Source organism: Scyliorhinus canicula, chromosome 16 (genome assembly GCF_902713615.1).
Source record: "Scyliorhinus canicula chromosome 16, sScyCan1.1, whole genome shotgun sequence".
Lineage (NCBI taxonomy): Eukaryota > Metazoa > Chordata > Chondrichthyes > Carcharhiniformes > Scyliorhinidae > Scyliorhinus > Scyliorhinus canicula.
This window is the reverse complement of record NC_052161.1, coordinates 11141005-11162725: the sequence shown is the minus strand read 5'-3', so window position 1 is coordinate 11162725 and position 21721 is coordinate 11141005. Positions and strand designations below refer to the sequence as shown.

The following is a 21721-nucleotide window of genomic DNA, read 5'->3' as shown; positions in this document are numbered from 1 at the left end:
GTGCCGGTCCTTATATGTCACCCACAGACGCGCAGGCTGCAGCATTCCAAATCTGACCTGCTTGGCATGCAGCACCGCCTTCGTCCGGTTGAACCCGGCCCGCCGCTTTCCCACTTCCGCACTCCAGTCCTGGTAGATTTGCACTACCGAATTCTCCCACTTGCTGCTCCTCTCTTTCTTGGCCCAGCGCAGCACACACTCCCGGTCACTAAATCGATGGAACCGCACCATCACCGCCTGCGGTGGTTCATTTGCCTTAGGCCTTCTGGCCAGCACTCTGTGAGCTCCCTCAAGCTCCAGGGGCAAATGGAAGGACCCCGCTCCCATCAACGAGCTCAACATCGTGGTCACGTACGACGGGAGATCCGACCCCTCCAGTCCCTCCGCCAGGCCCAGGATCTTCAAATTCTTTTGCCTCGTGCGAATGTCCAGCTCCTCCAAGCGGTCTTGCCACTTTTTGTGAAGTGCCTGTGCAACTCCACTTTCCCCACGAGGACCACGGCCTCCTCCTCCCGCTCAGCGGCCTGCTGCTGCAACTCCCTAATGGACACCCCCTGGGCCGCCTGAGCCCCAAGCAGCTTGTTGGTTGTCGCATTCAGGGAGTCCAGCAACTCAGCCTTCAGCTCCGCAAAACAGCGCAGAAGAGAGGCCTGCTGCTCCTGCGCCCACTTCCACCAGTCCTCGCGTGTTCCGCCGGCCGCCATCGTGTCCTTCTTCCCCCGCTTTTCTTGGGGAGCTGCTGCAGCTTTTTCCTTTGCCCCACTCCGGGTGAGCACCATAAATTATAGGGAATGCTCCTCTAGACACCTTCCCCCACCGGGATTCGTCGAGACAGCGCCGTTTGGGGCCCTCAAATCGGCCCAAAAGTCCTTAAGTAGCGGGAGCTGCGGTGCGGCTTAGCCGCAACTGCAAAGCCGATTTTCTGACCGCTCCACTCCTAGTCCAGGCCATCCACCGGTGGAGAATCTGAGAAGGAGTGTTCCCACACGGGGAAAAGTCCAAACAGCACCACTACGAGCCCTTAAAAGAGCCCCAAAGTCCGAAAATAGTGGGAGCCACTGAACGTGCGGCTTAGCTCCGCATCACCGCTACCGGAAGTCCGTCTCCGCTTCTTCAATGGCCTTGGTGAGATCTTTTCACCGTTCTTCCCTCTGCTGCTAGAATTCAGCTTTCATAAAGGCCCTCAGGTCAGCTTGAGACCTATAAGCTGGCCCTTCCCCCGCTTGCATGCTTGCAGAGGCTTTTGTTTGCTGCTGCTTCAGACAAATCTTGCACTGTTTCTGAGGGTCTGATAACCAAGAAACATCCTATTCCTGGGGGAAAATACTCCTTGAACATTCACCCACGCCTTTTCAACGAAATTCCAACCCGTGCTGCCCAAAAGAGAGCTCTTTTCTGAAACCTTAGGCAGGAGCTGCCTCTGTGATCACTCACTCCATGATGCACACCGGAAGTCCCCGTATAGTAACTTATTGTGAGGGACCTTGTCAAGAGCTTTTTGAAAGTCCAAATGTATGGGGTTGCATCTCCATGACAACCATCCACCCTCTGGTATCCTTCTCTAATGTAATGCCAAAATGACAGTTTTTTGTCCACACGAGCCTCAATGACATGTCAGCGGGCTCTTGGATGGTTAGAGACACTGGTTAGCAGATGGGCATCCAGATTTGACAGCTGCTTGCTCTCTGTGTAAACGTCAGCATTTTGGCCAATTTCCCACACTATGCGATGTGTTCTACATTTACAGTTCAGGTCCTTTGAAATAAAACAACCATGACATTTTGAGTTATTTCTTCTGCTAATGCATGCATGTAGGGCATGTGTATGGAAAAGTTTAGGCAAAAACGATTCTGTCTTGGAAATAAAAATTTCAAAGTATCAAATAATGGGAAATTATATTCCTTTTATTGCTCATTGTCTGTGCGGTCTTTATCACTTATACCATCGAGCTAAGCTTGCTCAACATCTGAGATTGGAATTCATTATGTGCTGTGCTGTTCACTCATCCATATTTTATCTTTAAAGGATGAGTGGAGAGATCTAGATGTTGTTTATCACCTTAATTATGTCCAGGTGAGCTCAGGCTTTAAAATGGATTTATTTTAAAAATCTGTCATTATATTATGCTGCCACCTTATTGGAGCTTAGAAGTAGGTGAAGACGTACATTTCATGTTAGTCACTTTCTGTAATGTACTTTATCTTTATCTCTTTCACATCTGCTTTACCATCAATAAATGTTACGTAATGTATTTTATCTTTATCTCTTTTACATCTGCTTTACCATCAATAAATGTTAACTGAACTAAAGAAAAACTAAACTAATTTCTCCCCATCTTGACTCCATTCTCTCTCCCCATTTCCAGTCTCTTCCTACCTATGTTTATGATTCCTTTGATGCCCTACATCATATAAGCAATTTCAAGTTTCCTGGCCCTAACCACCACCACTTCACGATGGACACCCAATTACGATGGACACCCAATTACTCTATACCTCCACCCCCCAACAGGATGGTCTGAGGGCTCACCACTTCTTCTTTGAATTGAGTATGAAGTCTTACAACACCAGGTTAAAGTCCAACATGTTTGTTTCAAACACTAGCTTTCGGAGCACTGCTCCTTCCTCACCTGAGGAAGGAGCAGTGCTCCGAAAGCTAGTGTTTGAAACAAACATGTTGGACTTTAACCTGGTGTTGAAAGACTTCTTACTGTGCTCACCCCAGTCAAACGCTGGCATCTCCACATCTTTGAATAGAGACCAAAGAGTCCCCATCGGCTAGCTGAACTTGTTCTCTCACTCAACAATTTCTTTAACTTGCCTTCCTTTACATAAAAGGTGTGACCATGGATGCCCCCTGTCTTTTTGTGTTGTATGTGGAACATATCTTGTAACTTCTTGCAACTCTTTTTCCAATACATCGATGACTGCATCAGTGCCGCTTCATGCTCTTAGATGGATTTTCAAAACTACATTTTTTTATTTTTGCTTTCAAGTTCCACTCTTACTTTCACTTGGTCCACCTCTGAGACTTCCTTGACTTCTCTGTCTCCATTTCTACCAATATTTAATTTTTAAAAAATAATCTTTATTGTTGCAAGTAGGCTTACAATGAAGTTAGGGTGAAAAGCCCCTAGGCGCCATATTCCGGCACCTGTTCGGATACACTGAGGCAGAATTCAGAATGCCCAATTCATCTAACAAGCACGTCTTTCGGGACTTGTGGGAGGAAACCAGAGCAGCCGGAGGAAACCCAAGCAGTCACTCGGGAGAATGTGCAGACTCCACACAGACAGTGACTCAAGCGAGAATCGAACCTGGGACCCTAGTGCTGTGAAGCAACCGTGCTAACCATTGTGCTACCGTGCCGCCCAACATTCATTATCAGCCCACCGTATCCCACAGCAAACGTGACTACAGCCCCTCACCTTGCTTCCTGTAAGGACTCCATCCCACTCTCCCAATTTCTCTGCCTCCGGCATATCCCTTCTGCTGATGCTACTTTCCAAAATGGCACTTCTGATCTGTATTTTTCCGAACTGAGACCCCCTCCAACTGTGGTTGTAGGCCCTCAACTATGCCCAACCCATCTCCTGCACCTCTGCCCTCACCTCGTCCTCCCAGAACCATGATGTGTCCTCACCAACTTATGGATTCAAAGGATCATCCTCGGCCATTTTCGCCAACTTCACCATAATGCCACCATCAAACACATATTCCCCTCATCTTCCCTATCAGCATTCCATAGGGAACGTTCCCTCTGTGATACTCTGGTCCACTCCTCCATTCCCTCCAACATCTCCTTCCCTTGCAATCGCAGAATGTGTAACACCTGGCCCTTTACCACTCCTCCTTCGCTGTCCGAATCCCCAAATACTCCTTTCAGGTGCAGCAGCATTTGACTTGCACCGCTTCAATTTGGTCTACTGCATTTGCTGCTCCCAATGTGGTTTCCTTTACATTGAAATTTTTTTAAAATTTTAAGTACCCAATTCATTTTTTTCCTAAGGGGCAATTTAGCGCGGCCAATCCACCTACCCTGTACATCTTTAGGTTGTGGCGGGGGGACCCATGCAGACACTGCGCAAACTCCACATGGACAGTGACCCGGGGCCAGGATCGAACCCAGGTTCTCGGTGCCGTGAGGCAGCAGTGCCAACTACTGCATCGCCGTGCCACTTACATTGAAATTCAATGGCATTACCATCGCTAAATCCTAGAGATTGCCATTGGCCAGAAACTGAACTGTACTAGACGTATAATTACTGTGACTGCAAGAGCAGGTCAAAGGCTAAGAATCCTGTGACGATTAACTCGTCTCCTGACTCCCCAAGGTCTGTCCACCTTCTACAAGGCGCAAGTCAGGAGTGCAATGGAATAATCTCCACTTGCCTGGATGATGAATAAAACTCCAGCAACGCCGTGAACTCAGGTGAAGGAGCAGTGCTCCGAAAGCTCGTGTTTGAAACAAACCTGTTGGATTTTAACCTGGTGTTGTAAGATTTCTTACTGTGCTCACCCCAGTCCAACGCCGGCATCTCCACATCCTTGTTCTGTTATTAACACATTTTGCGACCTCACCTTTACACCATTATTAGCACATTCTTAAGGCTTTAACAGTGCCATTCACATTCCTTTTGTCTTGTGCCCATGGCATATTTGTCAATCTCTCCTGAACTTCCACCTATCCCTCACCTATTCTGCTCCACCTTCTCCACCCCCTTCTCCAACTATATAATCCCATCACATTTCTACCCCTCTTCAGCTCTGAATAAGTCATACAGACTTAAAACATTAACTCAGTTTATCTCTCTACAGATGCTGCCAGACCTGCTGAGTCTTTCCAGCATTTTCAGTTTCCATTTTTTTAAAAAACCCACATTTTTTATAAACCACTTCATATGTATTAAAGTCTGCACTTGGAATTTTCCACAAGTTGCTGATGATTGTTGAGGAGTTGCCAATTCATTTAATTTTTGAAGTTTATTTGCCAGTTTATTTGTGGATTTTGCAGAGCGGGGAAAGAATTGCTTTTCAAGGTGCTAGACAAATAATTCTAGGGCCAGCACAGGAAATTGGAAAGGAATAGTTAAGCACATAAGAATGTTTTGTATTAAAACCCTTGAATTTAATTTAAAATGTTGAACAGATAGTATGTATATTTGAATAATGTTAGATAGGTTACATGGTGTTCCTTGATCACCTAGATTAAGTTAGACTTGGTGGTGAGATGAATCCTGGTTCATTAATTGAAAATGCGTTGTATTTTGCATCTTTGTGCCAAGGCTGATTAATTACTATGGACTTGATTTGTGACCACGGTTTATTATACTTTGTTTTACCAAGAGCAAAGATACATCCTAAAGATACAGTAGTACAGCTTATGGTATGTTCTCCATTAGCCTGACACATTTAAAACATTGAGATTCTCTCTTGAAGTTCTCAGCACTGTACCGTTGAAGTACTCTATTTCTGCTACTGTTCAAATGTTATGATTTGCAGCCTCTTGTAGGAGAATTTTGATTATTGGAGCAGAGCAGTCCTTACACACTTTGCATTGACCTGTTGGATTTTGGATTGGTGCTACTTATTGTCTGCGCCTAAAAGTTACAGAACATGCGCTGAACATGAAACCAATAGAAGCATTTCTAAAAATTGCTGCAAGGACTAAATGTTCAAATCAAATCTTTTACCAACCGCTTGTGGTAATTTATTCCATATTCTGTTAATCTTTGCATTAAAAAGTTGTCTATTTTACTCTTATAAGCTTCAGGAATGGCTCAACCTATTCTTCCTTGTTGCTTATTCATCCGTCAGTAGAAATAATCTTTCATTATCTTGTCAAACTTTATCATACTTTTGAACATTTCTATTGTGTCCTGCCTTGATCTCTTATGCTCCTGTGTGCCTTTCATCATAACTGTACCCTTTCGACCCTGATATCTGTGATGAATGTATAATTAACCATTTTCTAAGGCTTCAATATTTGTTGTATAATTCACTGTTAGCATTGCACACAGAACCCCAGCCGTGGCTTAGTCAGTATTTTGTATAGGTTCACAATCACCTCTGCATTTATTTTTAGTGCTTCTACAAATAAAACACACAATTTAATTAGCCCATTTAATGTTGTTTCCACTTTTAATACAACTAGAACATAGAGCATACAGTGCAGAAGGACGCAATTTAGCCCACCGAGTCTGCACCGAACCACTGAAGCCCTCACTTCCATCCTATCCCCGTAACCCAATAACCCCATCTAACCTTTTTGGTCACTAAGGACAATTTACCTTGGCCGATTCACCTAACCTGCACGTCTTTGAACTGTGGGAGGAAACCGGAGCACCCGGAGAAAACCCACGCAGACACGGGGAGAACGTGCAGACTCCGCACAGACTGACCCAGCGGGAAATTGAACCTGGGACCCTGGTGCTGGGAACCCACAGTGCTATCCATTTGTGCTACCGTGCTGTGCCGTACTGTTGATAAAAATATGTGTCTTCATCTCTCAACCTCTGTTCCTCCATTGAGAATTTTGATTTGGGGTAAATTGATCATGTTCAGTTATTTTCCTTTATCTTGAATTGTACTAAACACTGATCTAATTTGAAGAACCATGTTGCTGATACAGAGTAAATGATCTGGGCTAGAAGGGAAAAGTGGAATAACTTCACCTTTCTGGCCAGAAGGAAGGCACCTAAGTTTGTTTAAGCTATAGAAAAATTCAATATAGTCTCTTAGATTATGAATATTGAATAAACAGACACTGAAGAATTTCCTTTTAGTGTGCACTTTACTTTCAATAGAGTAGTGGAGACACAAACCTTTGAATAATTGGATGCTATAATGGACAATGAAAATATTCAGATACATAAGAGCATACAAATTAGGAGCAGGAGGGGTCCATTCCGTCCCTTGAGCCTGCACCACCATTCAATAAGATCATGGCTGATTTGATTGTGGCCTCAGCTCTACTTTCTTGCCTGCCCCGAAAACCTTTAACTCCCTTTTTGGTCAAGAATCTATCTACCTCTGCCTTAAGAATATTCAGTGACCGTGCTTCCACCGCTCTTCTGGTAAGAGCATTCCAAAGACACCCTGTCGTTAAAGAGTAAAAAATGCTAATTTCCATCTTAAATGGAAGACCCTCCCACAAGCGTCTCTGTCAAATCCTCTTGGGTTCTTGTATGTTTCAATAAGACCACTCTCATTCTTTTAATCTCCAGTGCAACAAAACATCCCTACTTTTGTATTCCATTCCCCCTGCAATATATGGCAACATTCCTTTGCTTTCCACAATCGCTTGCTGCACCTGAATACTAACGTTTTGTGATTCATGTACCAGGACTGCCAGGTTCTCTGTACCTTAAAAGTTCTGCAGCCTCTCTCCATTTAAATAATATACTGTTTTTCTATTCATCCTGCCAAAAAGGATAAGTTCACATTTGCCCACTTAACCTATCTGTATCCCTTTGTAGATGCCTGGGGCGAGATTCTCCAAACCCGTGGCAGAGTGTCCACGCCGTCGTAAATGCCGTCGCGTTTTATTTTGCATATTAACCTTTGACGTGGCAACCTTTTTTTAAAATTTAGAGTACCCAATTCATTTTTTCCAATTAAGGGACAATTTAGCGTGGCCAATCCACCTACCCTGCACATCTTTGGGTTGTGGGGGTGAAACCCACGCAGACACGGAAAGAATGTGCAAACTCCACACAGACAGTGACCCAGGGCCGGGACCGAACCTGGGACCTCGGCGCCGTGAGGCAGCAGGGCTAACCCACTGTGCCACCGTGCTGCCCACGTGGCAACCTTGTTAAATGCCTTCTGAAGATCTAAATGCAGCACATTCACAGGTTTCCCTTTATTCATGTTACCAGTTACTTCCTCAAAAAACTCCAAATAATTAGTCAAAGATTGTTTGCCTTTCACAACACCTGAATGGCTTAATAATCTATTTTATCTTCTGAACTGCATTTGATATACATCTACTTATTTCCTAATTAATCTGTGTCCTGGTATCTCCTTGTTGATCTTAATTTGCTATGGCCAATAATGTGATGATCTCACATACACATGTTCAAATTATATGGAAAATGAAAGATTCTAATATTGATTATTGGGGAATACTTATGGGTGGCGCGATACCACAGTGGTGAGCACTGTTGCTTCACAGCACCAGGGACCTTGGTCCGATTCCTGGCTTTGGTCACTGTCTGTGCGGAGTCTGCACGTTCTCCCCGTGTCTGTGTGTGTTTCCTCCAGGTGCTCCAGTTTCCCCTGTGAAGTCCTGAAAGACGTGCTTGTTAGGTGAATTGGACATTCTGAATTCTCCCTCTGTACCCAAACAGACAACTAGGGGATTTTCACAGTAACTTTATTCAGCGTTAATATAAGCCTACTTATGGCACTAATAAAGATTATTATTACTAGTCTCCCAATCTGAGAACCATCTATTTAGTCCTTGCTCATTTTTACCCTTCAGGAGTCTCTCTATGCAGGCTGACCCGTTGCCTTGAATGCCTCAGCCTGTATCCTTTGAAACATATCTCTTGTGTGGTATTTGATACTAATGGTTCTAATAGGATTGAATAACACCAAACTTGATTTACATGACCTGCTTTAGATCATGGCCAGTAGAGTTCATAGTCCTGATAAATGGCATAATCCTGCCTTTTTGTGCAAATGTTTGATTATAAATTACTTTTGCATCAGCCTTTCTTCATTTTTGATTAGGGTTTTATTCAACAATGTGAAAATATGGTTAAGATTAAATTGAGATGGGGCTCCCGTCTTTAAAAATAACATCTAATGAACAGAGTCTTAGGACATCTGTGCAGCGACGATTATTGCACTAAATATTGTCTACCGCCTCCTATTTTTTCTGAGCAAACACCTTTTTATACCTTTCATGAGTGTTGCAGCACATTTCTGGATCGAATTCCCACAGTGATGAACGGAAAATCTGGAAAAAGACAGGATCATTCTGGGCCATTCTTCAGAGTTCCTAGCTGCTGGAGACAGAGTAGCAATGGGAGGGAGATATTTTTGGAATCTTAATCTTTTAGAAAAAAATAGAAAAATGTGAAAACACATGTTTGAGACTTAGCGCATGTGTTGATTCTTTCTGAATGTGGAAAATCTGCATCATGGAAAAATGCAGGCTTAGCCAGGGAAAGCCCACAGGTATTAAAACAGTGCGGCTTCCCTGGCCAATAATTTAGTATCCATTTTAGGAGCATTTAAATTTTTTTGTCCCATCCATTGATTAATTGAAAAACATGAGCATCTGACCGTAACTTTATATTTTACCATTACTATTTGTAACTACAATATAACTTTAAGCTGGTTTTGTTGAGTTTAGAAATAACATATATTATTCTGTGATGTTTCTTTGCATTTCAACCTTTCTTACTTAGGATAGATGCAATGGAGCAAAAAGTAAAGTCACGTTAATAAGGACATGGAAGTCCACACTAAGTAAGAGTAAACAACTTTGGTTTACTTACAGTTAAGTTAAATACAACTTCTGGTAGATCTTTACTGGGTCTCTCCATGGTCGGTACCTTACTGGCCTACTATTTGTGCACAGCTGAATGAATACACCCCTGCCCCTCAGCATTCTCGTACCCGCAAGAACCACGGGGAAGATAATCATTCCCACCCTGTAAGTCCTGTGCTGGATATCACAACCCCCCCACAAGTCCAAACACACACTCGATGGCGGATGAAGCGTAGGATAAGCAGGTGGACCTGCTTCGGTGCTGGTGAATCCCCCAAAGCGCCAAGTCAGGTGGCATATTCTTCGAAGGGGAACGTTGTCTGCCGCAGGAACACAGTGGTGGAAGGTTGGCAGGAGTCGGCTGAACTGTTGAATCTGCACCTGAGACCTCCAATGTCTGTGACTCCCATATCTGAATCCGAAGATACAACGTTGGGCATGTCAGCGTATACACAGACTGGAGACATTACAGGAGGATCCAGGACAGGTTTCTTATTAGGAACCTCACCAAAGACCAACCTTCCTGAGCGAATATGATCCAAATGCTGTCTCATCAGCTGCCGCCGGACTTGAACTCAGTACGAGACTGGTCCAGTTTGACAGACAACAATCCCATAGAGCCAGTGAACACCGCTGGCGAAGTTATGAATGAGCACCACATCATCAGGTGATCTGTTCCCTGTAAGATCACTATTCACAACACCTTATGCTGCTCTTGCTCATGTATTGCTTGTTTGATCCTTGTTACGCACTGTAGCCAATCACTATTTGTTGATGTACCATTTGTCAATGTACTCTTGTTGATTATTCTTCTGTCTACTATGTACGTACTGTGTACGTTCCCTTGGCCGCAGAAACATACTTTTCACTGTATTTCAGTAGATGCGACAATAAATATCAATCAAAGTGTCGACGTCAGTGTGGGATCGGACAATGCCCTTGTGACTGCTGGTTATGGCACATCTCCGCGCTAATGTCTGGGAGAGCAAACTAAGTCAAGTATGAAGCTGACTACCCGTGAGTATCTCAGCAGGGACCACCCCAGTTACTGTGTGGCGTGGTCCTGTGCGAGAACAAAAAAGAACGTGCCAGCCTGGCCTCCATTAAGTCTGCTTTAGTCCCATTTAACCATCTGCACGGCATTCTCTGCCAAGCCATTTGATGCCGGATGGTATGGGACAGTGCAGACATGCCAAACACCACTGCCCTTCATGAAATCAGCAAATTTGTGGCTCGTGAAAGAGGCCCTGTTATCTGTTACGAGCACCTCCAGGATACCATGGGTCAAAAAGGAAACGTGGAATTGCTCGACAGTCGCCTGGGAAATGATCGTCGGCAACACTGAGTGGATGTCCAACAGGACTGGACTGGACCGGCAAAGTAGGCCGGGAGGCACTAAGGGTGCTGTGGCCACCCCCAAGGGGGGTAGGGGTGCTGCCGCGGAGATCTTGTGCTCTTGACGGATGGAACACTGTTGAACCAACGTCTCTAAATCTGTGTCCAAACCCTGCCACTGGATATAACTTCTTGCCAACATCTTCATGTTGGACATTCCTGGGTGCCCATCGTGAAGGTCCTGTAACACTATTTCCTGGCCCTTCGACGAAACAACAACCCTTATACCCCACAGTAGGATACCATCTTCTACGGTCATCACCGAGAACTTTTAAGTCTTCACTCGCCTGGTGGCCACTGATGCTGGCCACCGTATAGCACGTGATGTCGCACATTGGCAAGGATGGGGTCTGTTTGCGTCCAGTCATGATTACATGATGCAGAGAGAGGCAAAGAGTCCATAAAATTCAGGAATGCGACCACCTAGTTCACTGTGGGTGGGCGGTGGTGGTTTGTAGACTTGGTTTGCAGAGGAAGAAGGCTCAGCGCAACAGCATTTATAATCTGGGTCACTGAGCGGTGCTCAGAAGAGTACTCGTAAGCAGCCAATCACAAAGCCCAGTGCTGAATCCTTGCAAAAGCAATTGATGGGATTGCCTTGCCCTCGAGGAAGAGGCCCAGCATCTACTTGTAACCCATGATGAGAATAAAATGGCGGCCATAGACATCCTGATGAAATTTTTTCACCCCAAATATGACCGCCCAACCCTTTTCTATTTGAGCATACTCGCACTCAGCCACAGACAGCGTCCGGGAGGCAAAGGCTATCGGACGATCGCGGCCATTGCTCATCCGGTGAGATAGGATGTCCCCAATTCTCATACGATGGCATCACATGTGACCAATAATGGCGTTGAAGGATCAAAATCCATCAACCTTCCGAAGTGGACAATTGCCATTTAACTTTTTTGAAACTGCTCTTCCTGGGCCTTGCTTCACTCCCAAGGTTGGTGCTTCTTGAGCAAATGAGGTGGGGGGGTGGTTTGGGGTGGGGGGGGGTGGTTTGGGGGGAGGGGCAGGCAGACAGACAGTCACCAAATTCAGAATGAATCAGCCACAATAATTGACCAATCACAAGAAAAGATCGAATCTCTGTGGGGTGGGTGCCAGTTGGAGGACTCTCACTTTCTCGGTGACCAGGTTTAGGCTGTCCCGATCTGGCCGATACACCAAGTAGACAACTACTTTTGCGTGAAACAGGCACTGCGTGGCACAGTCGGACCCCATACTCAGAAAAGTGCTGCAAGTCCCCTTCGAGGTTCGTAAATGCTCCCGGCCAGTGGTCCCCATGACTAGCACGTCATTTAAGTAGATTGCAACACGTGGCAATCCGTGCAGGATATGATCTCGATTACACACCGATGGACTGCGAAGCTGACGATACTCCGCAGGACAGGCAGATGTACTCATAGACCCTTATGCGTATTGATCGATATGTACGACCGTGAGGACTTATCGAGCACCAGCTGTAGATAAGCTTTGTCTAATTCATGTCTGGTTTAGCTCACTCTGCTAAATCGCTGGCTTTTAAAGCAGACCAAGCAGGCCAGCAGCACGGTTCGATTCCCGTACCAGCCTCCCCGGACAGGCGCCGGAATGTGGCGACTAGGGGCTTTTCACAGTAACTTCATTGAAGCCTACTCGTGACAATAAGCGATTTTCATTTTTTCATGTCTAATTTCACCAATGTGGAATAACGATCTTCGATGTGGGATAAAGGACAGTGGTTTAACCTCGAAGCCGTATTCACCATCAATTTATATTCTCTGCAGCGGTGGAATGTCTTATCCGGCTTCATCACGGACCACCGGCACCACCCAATCGGCGAAGCACATAGGTTGAATGATGCCCAAACTCTCCAGCGATAAAGTTCAGTTTCTCCTTTCTCCACTAACGCGCAGGGAACTGGACGGGCATGAAAATATCCGGGGCTGGGTTTTCGGGTCCACTTGGATCTTGGCTACGGCACATTTATTTGTATCCAAGCCAGTCTGGAAACGTCGAGGAATTTGCTCAAACTCACACAGGCTGCCAGATCCTACTTGGAAGATATGCTGGCAATCCAACTGCAGCTGGTGTAACCAATCACAGCCCAATAGGCAAAGGCCACTTCTTGTACGACAATGAGGGGAAGGCAAACCGATTGGCACCCATAAACTACCCGGTGAGCGTTGTCCCCACAGTATGCAGTCATTCTCCAGTATAAGTCATATATAACAACATATAATTTTACTGATGTGGAAATTTTTAGGGCTAGAGAAGTTGTTCCGTAGTATTATGACTTGACATACTATTTTTTTAGAAAAGCTACTCTTGAATGAAAAGATTCAAGTTTTTCCATTGATCATTGTGCAGTACGGTAGCACACATGGCAAGCACTGTGGCTTCACAGCGCCAGGGTCCCAGGTTCGATTCCCCGTTGGGGCACTGTCTGTGCGGAGTCTGCATGTTCTCCCCGTGTCTGCGTGAGTTTCCTCCGGGTCTCCGGTTTCCTCCCAAAGTCCAAAGACGTGCAGGTTAGGTGGATTAGCCATGCTAAATTGCCCTTGGAGTCCAAAAAGGTTAGGAGGGGTTATTGGGTTATGGGGATAGGGTGAAATTGAGGTCTTAATTGGGTCGGTGCAGACTCGATGGGCCGAATGGCCTCCTTCTGCACCGTATGTTCTATGTTTCTATGTATCTTTACTACGATTAGAGTGGGTAATTAACACACAGTCCCACTATGACTGATTTCTGTGCATGTGCCATCGCTTGAAAACCGCAACAGCAAAACCTGTGGAGGAGCAGGGTATCACAGACGGCAGCTTCTGGATTTCTGTGTTTAACTGTGCATGTGCAGACAGTATACGTTGCTGGCAGTTTTACTCCATGGTGAGCACTGACAACCTCACTGTTTTAGTGCAACAAAATTTGGGTCACTATCTTTAGTATGTGTTCTTCGGAGTGGAGGAGGCAGCGATGCATACTCAGTGTGCTCAAAACTATTTTAAGAAACCTAGTGAAGCACATTGTAGCCTTTAATTCTAGTTTGTCTTCATCCTTGTTAACGCTAGCATGTTTTCTAATAAAAACAGAAAATGCTGGAAATAATCAGGTGAAACAACATCAATGGAGAGAGGCAGAGTTAACGTCTACGCTTTGAGCAAGGAAAAGTGGAGGAAAAATAAAAGAGACATCTATGATACAGTAGAAGACAGGAGAGATTAAATGATAAAAGGATTCATGATACAAAAGACAACGGGTAGGGTAAAGGGTTTCGTAAAGAAATAAAAGATTTGTCCAGTTCCATTGAACAGTGCATAGCGGCTGTCCACCTGCAAAGTAAAAGAATAAAGAAAGAAGCAAGAAAAACTGAACCAACAATAAAAAATGAACAAAACTGAGGCAGAGGTTCTGAGTTTAAATTACTGAACTTGATGTTAAATCCAGAAGACTATATGTGCAGAGTCGAAAGATGAGGCACTGTTTCTCGAGCTTGGAACACAGTAGCAGGCCAAGGACAGAAAAGTCAAAATGGTGGCACGATGGAGAATTGTAATAACAAGCAACAAGAAACCTTGTGTTATGTTTGTGATTTGAATGGAGGTATTCTGCAAAGCAGTCACCCCACCTGCATTTGGCCTCTCCAATGTAGAAGAGACCACATTGTGAGCAGAGAATATGATTACTAAATTGAACAAGATGCAAACAAATTGTTGTTCCACTTGGAAGAAATGTTTGAAATATTGGAAGTTGGGAAGGGAGGAAGTAAAAGAGCAGGTGTTGCATCTCTTGCATTTGCGTTGATAGGTGCAAGAAGAGGTGAACATTTGGTATGTGTTATAACCCTCATGGAGGTCACTGCAGGTTGCCCATGACCACCACTGAATACAAACTCCCCCGGTAATGAGGGGACGAGTCCCTCCTTTAACAGGGGATTAGATCACTTGTATAAAAACCCCGACCCAGGGTGCAGGCCAGGATGGACAACGCTTCGGGAGGTGGACAGCCTGTATATAATAAAATAAATAAAACCTAACCTTTGTTTCCAGCCTGCTTGGTCAATGCATGCTGCTTTAGTGGATTCCACAGTATGACATCGAGTGCATTTCTCTATGTCCTGTTTTAACAGTTCCCTCTCTTCAGATGTTATCCTTTTATCCTTTAACTCTGCTGTCATAAACTGTCTCAGAAACTTAAACGCTTAACCTACCGTTTCCTTGCAAAGTACTGTCCTATCTCCAACTTTGTTTTTTTTCTCAGGTTCTTGAATGTGTTGTCTCCCACCCCCACCCAAATCTGTTTCTATCTTTCCCAAAACTTAATGTTTGGATCTTTCCAATCTGGATTCTGTCCCTGTCACAGTACCAAAGTAGCTGTTATCAAAGTCACACATAGCATTCTATGTGACCTTGTTCGTCCTTCTCCACCTGTCTACAGCTGTTGACAATGTTGACTATCCTTTTCCACTGACATCCAGTTGAATGGGACTGTTCTTACTTGGTTCCATTCTGATTTATTGTATCGTAGTCAGACAATCACTTTCAATGGCTTCTCTTCCTTTCCCACACTGTTATGTGGTGTCCAATCGAAGGAATCTATTCTTGGCCCCATCGTATTTCTACATGTTGCCCCCCCATGACAGCATCTGAAAGCACAGCATTGGTTTCACATGTATGACAATGGCACCCAACTCTACCTTGCCATCACTTTTTTGAAGACCTCTATTGTTGTTAACTTATAAGTACTGGCTGAACAGAAATTTTCTCCAATGAAGCTAGATTGACAAAGTTAGGGCTCTCTTCCTTGGAAAAAAGAAGGCTGAGAGGAGATTTGATAGAAGTATTCAAAATCATGAGGGGAAAGGACAGAGAAGGCAGGGAAATTGTTCCTGCTTGCGAAAGGATTGAGGACAAGAGGGAACAGATATAAAGTAATTAGCAAAAGAAGCAACAACTGCCTGAATGCACTGGTGAAGGCAGGTTCAGTCGAGGCACTCAAAAGGAAATTAGATGAAAAGAAACATTATACAGGCTTACGAGGGCAAGGCACGGGAATGGCACCATTTACAATGCTAATTTGGCGAAGCCGGTGCTGGCATGAAATGCTAAATGGCCGCCTCCTGCACTATAACAATCTATGATTCTGTGAATTAAATACCGAGAAGACAGACTTTTCGGTCCACTCTCCAAGCTCATTCCTGAGCCACTGACTCCATTCCTCTCCCTGGCAGCAGTCTATGATTAAGCCAATATGTTTGTGACCTAGTTATCACAATTGACCACAAGATGAGTTTCTGACTATGTATTCATGCCATCAATAAACCTACTTAACATAGCTCAAAATTGCCCTATCTCCGCTCATTTGCTATTAAAACCCATATTTCAGACTTTTGCTATTCCTGGTCTTGACTATTTTGGAACACTTGGTCTCCTACATGCTACCCTGTGTAAACATGACATCATCCGAAACTCTGCTGCCTGTGTTTCAACTTGACCCAACTCCTGTTCACCTGTCAGCTCCATGTGTGCTGATTTGCATCGGCTCCTGGTCAAGCAAAGTCTTGATTTTAAAATTCTCACCCTGGCTTTCAAATTCTTCCATGGCTTTGCTCCTCCCTATCTCTATAATCATCTCTCCGAAATATCTACACTCTTCTGTTTCTGGCCTCTTGAGCATCCCCAGTTTTAATCATTCCACTTCTTGTGGCTATGTCTTCAGTTGCTTAGGCCCAAGCTCTGGAATATCCTCCCTATACTTCACCACCTCGCTGGCTTGCTCTCCTTTAGCCTACTACTGAAGGAATTCATACAGAGCTTCATTATTTTTGGTTTGTCATATATATTCGCTATTTAAATAAAAACAACCAAACATAAATCATGGCAAAATAACTTTATTTTAATAGTTCCACCTTTCAAAGGGGGTTATAGAAAAAAAGACTTATTTCTTGAAAACTGAAATAAGCCTCCTTAATTTATGCAAGAGGAGGGAAATTTCGTCCTGGTGAAACCGTATTCCCCATCATATCCCTTCCAAACAAAAGAAAATCTCTTTGGCCAAGCTTTTGGTCATCAGACTCAATATCACTTTGTGTGGCTCAGCATATTTTGTTTTGTAATGCTCCTGTGAAGTACCTTGGGATGTGTAATTACATTAAAGGTGCTCCATAAATATGTCATGCTGTTGTTCCAGAAGACAGATCTATAAAGTTCATAGCTGTGTATTTGTTCTCTTTGTGTCCTAATTTACATTCATAATGGTAGTATTTTTTCTGAAGCTCACTGACTCATTTGTTGTCTGATAACACAGAACTTGAATATTTTGCTGAAAAAAAAGACATGCTATCAAAACTTTGTGTCTTGCATGTATTGGGATAGCTCACAAGAGGTTTCAACCATAATAGGAGAACAATAATTTATACTGCATGAAAAAGAGTGCTGATTGGTTGGCAAGCGGTCACTGGTGGAGGTGCTGCCATGGTGAATGTAACAGTTATCTGTCCAGTTTCGTTAAAATTCAAACTGCTTAGGTTTACTGTGGTCAAGGCATCGTTCTGAGGAATTAAACGGGAGATGACTGTTCCCTAGGCTTCTGTTTAGTTAAAAAGGATGCAATGTATGGATGTGTTGCTTTTACCTTTTGAAGGAAAGGGTCCTGTATGTAGTTTTTAGCATGTATAAGTGAGCCACACTGCAAACCCGACTGATGATCTTTAATTGGTTTTCAGTGTAGTTCTCAGCACAATCACGATTGTTTAGCAGGTATTGTCCAATTGCAGAATCATATCTATGTTTTGAACCACAGGCTTTTTGGGTACGGTCAGTACTTTGCCTGTTGCAAACAGCTGAAGGAGCATGCTGTTTGATATGATCCACCAATCGTTGGAACATATGGCCTATATATCTGGCATCACACTGACACTGGAATTCACACACCTTCACTTTCCTGTCATTGGTATGATAGACAGAACATTTTTTTGGCTTGATGGCAGCATCCTGTTAGTGGAGAATACTATTCGTGTTGCTACTGCATAGTAACAGCAGGTACAGGCTAGCTTCATGACAGACAACTAGGCCTTGTACAAAAGCTCGGGGGAGCAGCCATTACATGGTTCAATCCGAGAAGACCCTCACTGTTCAAATTTGAATAAAAATTGGCAGTTCACTGTTCCATGTTATATTGCCAGCCAATCAATACTCTCTTCTCATGCTGTATAAAATGCTTTACTCCATTATGGTTGAAAATTCTTTTGTGCTATCCAGATTAATGCAAGACAAAAAACTTTGGCAGCTTGTCTTTTTTTCAGTAATGACTCATTTGGTAGCTATTTAAAAATGATGCGTTGTCCATTTGAGACCAAGATGGCGAGAATTTTTCTGAGTGTCATGAGTCTTGAGAATGCTCTTCCTCAAAAGGTGTTTGAATATTTTTAAGGCAGAGCTAGATAGATTCCTGCTAAGCAAGGGGGTGAAAGGTTATCAGAGGTAGGAAGGACTGTGGAGTTGAGATTGGAATCGGATGAGCCATGATCTTATTAAATGGTAGAGCAAGCTTCAGGAGTCAAGTGGCTGACTTCTCCTAATTTGTAAGTTTGTATGTATTTCTGCTGTTGCCTGCATTTTATTTCTGATTTATTGTCAATTGTGGTTGTCACTGGTTAGAGATTTTCTTTTGTTTGGAAGGGATATGATGGGGAATACGGTTTCACCAGGACGAAATTTCCCTCCTCTTGCATAAATTAAGGAGGCTTCTTTCAGTTTTCAAGAAATAAGTCTTTCTTTCTATAACCCCTTTGAAAGGTGGAACTATTAAAATAAAGTTATTTTGCCATGATTTATGTTTGGTTGTTTTTATTTAAATAGCGAATATATATGACAAACCAAAAATAATGAAGCTCTGTATGAATTCCTTCAGTAGTAGATGACACTAGGATATATGATCATTGGTTGGATTTAAAACTAGCTTGAAAACTACAGACTAGACCTGTGTGTGAACAAAGTGACAGAAAAAATTGATACAATTCTACATTGTAGATGAAATGAAATGAAAATCGCTTATTGCCACGAGTAGGCTTCAATTAAGTTACTGTGAAAAGCCTCTAGTCGCCACATTCCGGCGCCTGTCCGGGGAGGCTGGTACGGGAATCGAACCGTGCTGCTAGCCTGCTTGGTCTGCTTTAAAAGCCAGCAATTTAGCCGAGTGAGCTGCGTGTATTAAGAATAATATTTAATTTTGAGAGGACGGCTGTAATGGATAATGGAATCTTGGGTAACAAAATACATTTGTAGGTCCTTGATGGTTCTTTTGAAATTTTGAATGCCTATATAGAAAGAAATCTTGCAATTTTATCACATCTCACCACAATTGCATGACATCAATATCCATCTGTAAAATATAATGCAGTACTCATTTAGTGGTTGTCAGCTTAAGTTAGGCGTTGAAACTGAGGGAATGGAACTCAAACCCACCTTTTGATCTGGGTGGGGGGGGGGGGGGGGGCAGCTCTATCTAGCTGGCATTTACAGCTTTTGTCTTACGATTAATATATTGAGTTTTGTATGTAGTCAAGAAAAGCTGACCATTGTTCATTTCTGGCAATGAATGCTCCTCATTCCAGTCAGTAGCTTTCTTCACACAAAGGCGAGTGTAAATCTAGAATGTCTTTACCCAAAAAGCTGTTGCAGCTAGGCCAGCTGTAAACTCTAAAACTAAGATTGATAGATTTTTTTAGTTGGTGAGGGTATCAAGGGTTGGTAAAGTTGAGATGCAGATCAGCCATTGAATGATTGAACAGGCTCAAATGGAATGAATGGCCAACTCTTCCTTGATAAGAACAATAGCTATAGAAGACGAGGAGACAAATTTTTTTTAGCACATGTAGATTGAAAGGTTGTGTATATTTTGCCAAATGTTTTAACACAATTAGTGAATGTATCATGTCCAACTTGTATCAATATTTAGTAAAACATTATTAAAAATACTGCTATCTCTGAAACTTGAGAAGTTCTGAATTAAATGACAGTTGTTCTCCCATTAGTAAAGTAGTTCAACTGTTGAACAGACAAATGGATTGCAACAACTTTCCTTTGAGTGCACTACCAATGAAGTATACTTACAATAGGGAGCTGAACAAATAGCATTGACTAATCTGACCCATGCTAAACTAAATGACTGAATGGAATATCTGACCATTGTTTATTTCTATTTTCAAATCATAATTGTCAAAATAAACTTTACATGACTGTAAAGCAGAACAGGTGCTGAAAAATGACCTGCGGACATAGAGCTCAATTTAAATGAGTGGACTGGATTTTCTTTCTCGCAAGGTTATAATTGCTTGTTACTGTTGCCTTGCATTAGAGATGAGTGAGTTGAAAGTGACTTTTCTAATAACTCAATCTTGTTCTGATATTTCATATGGATCTAATGGTGACCTGCTGTAACAAATTGCTCTGACTTGCGTCATGTCAATGATTTTGATTGATCAAAATTGTGTGACATGGTGCTTGTTTACTCAAGCACATTTGCTTTTGAAGTAGGCTTTACGTGAGCTGAAGAAACTGAAGGTTGTGAAACAAATTTGAAATTGTATTCATACAGTGTTATGTTGGCTAATGCCAAGTCTTTACAAAGTACATTCCAAATTTTGCTGTGGCAATATTTTTATATGAAGCAGTGGATAAGTGTGTTGGGGTTTTGTGAACCGAAACTCTTTGATTCTGAGCAGCACCTGGCGAGTGTCTTTCTTGAACATATAATTTAATTATGTGTACAAAAGAGATACGTTTATAATTTTGCAAAAACGTAAAAGTGTCGTGTCCCCAACATTTCCACTGTGCCTGAGAGATTAGTGATCTTTACATAAATAAGAGTAATGTATAGGATTGTTTTTTTCCATTCATGGCTGAGGTTATATGTTTCTGACCAGCTGCTGGCATAAAGTTACTGTCCTCCGGTGAGCTGACTGCTCTTTTTTTTGTGGCTAGCTCAATTGACTGTTAATTTATAGTTGCCTGGCCATCTTTTGGAGGGTGCTAGGCTAAGTGGCAATGTGATAAGTATGACCAGCAAGCTGAATTTAAAGAAATGGAAGTGTGGTTTTGCATATGGGGGCAAATATTATTTCAGGCTAGGCATTTGCTGTTTTTTATGGGGGATGGCGTGGTGAATCGAAAGGTGATAGATACTAAGTGTAAGGAAATACATGGCACAAAGCATTTTCTGTGGGCAAATAATGGAGTGATGCAGCACCCAACACACTGTTTGATGCTGGAAAAAATGGATGTATGATATGGTTCCCCTTTTTGACACTTCAGGGCAGCCACCCCAGAGGACAGTGGTGTACCATTTTTGGCAGCAGCTGGTGACCAGGCTCAACGCTGCATACACTGTCTGCAAATCATGGGAGCAGATGCGCAAGAAGATGGCACACTTAAAGAAATATGGCAAAGGTAAGACTACCCGACAGTACCATGTATCGGGTAGATGGCCTAAAATTGCATGGCACAAAATATTGCCTGTTCCATACTTATTGCTTGCCCTTTTTAGGCCCTCACACAAACTTGCAACTATTTTATTTGCATCTAATACAAATGCATACCCCAGTAGGGCAAATCTTCAAAATGTAAAATACAATTGAATGCCTTGTCACGTGCAGCTTCCAAGGTCAGAACACCTCAGGTTGTTGTAAAAACCTGAGCTGCATGATGTGTTGTCATTTACTGACACTAAGATTGGTGTGCAAGTTGTGTACATGTTTGTCACTGTGCATGTGCTACTTCAACTTCTTTCAAGACTGCTGTTTGTACAATAAGATAGCACGTGGCCCTGATATTTCAGCGTACAT

At 43.1% G+C, this 21721-nt stretch overlaps 1 protein-coding gene across 2 annotated transcripts in view; it reads left to right on the top strand.

The window, feature by feature from the left end:
• The window catches only part of LOC119979297 (metal transporter CNNM2-like), a 231752-nt gene that overhangs the window by 101495 nt on the left and 108536 nt on the right, over nt 1-21721 (top strand). The window contains exon 2 of one of the 2 annotated variants that reach the window (XM_038821348.1): nt 21192-21326. The exons of the other annotated variant lie outside the window; for it this stretch is intronic. Coding sequence (XP_038677276.1) covers nt 21192-21326 — 135 coding nt within the window. The remainder of the gene's footprint in view (nt 1-21191; nt 21327-21721) is intronic. 2 annotated transcript variants of the gene reach the window in all.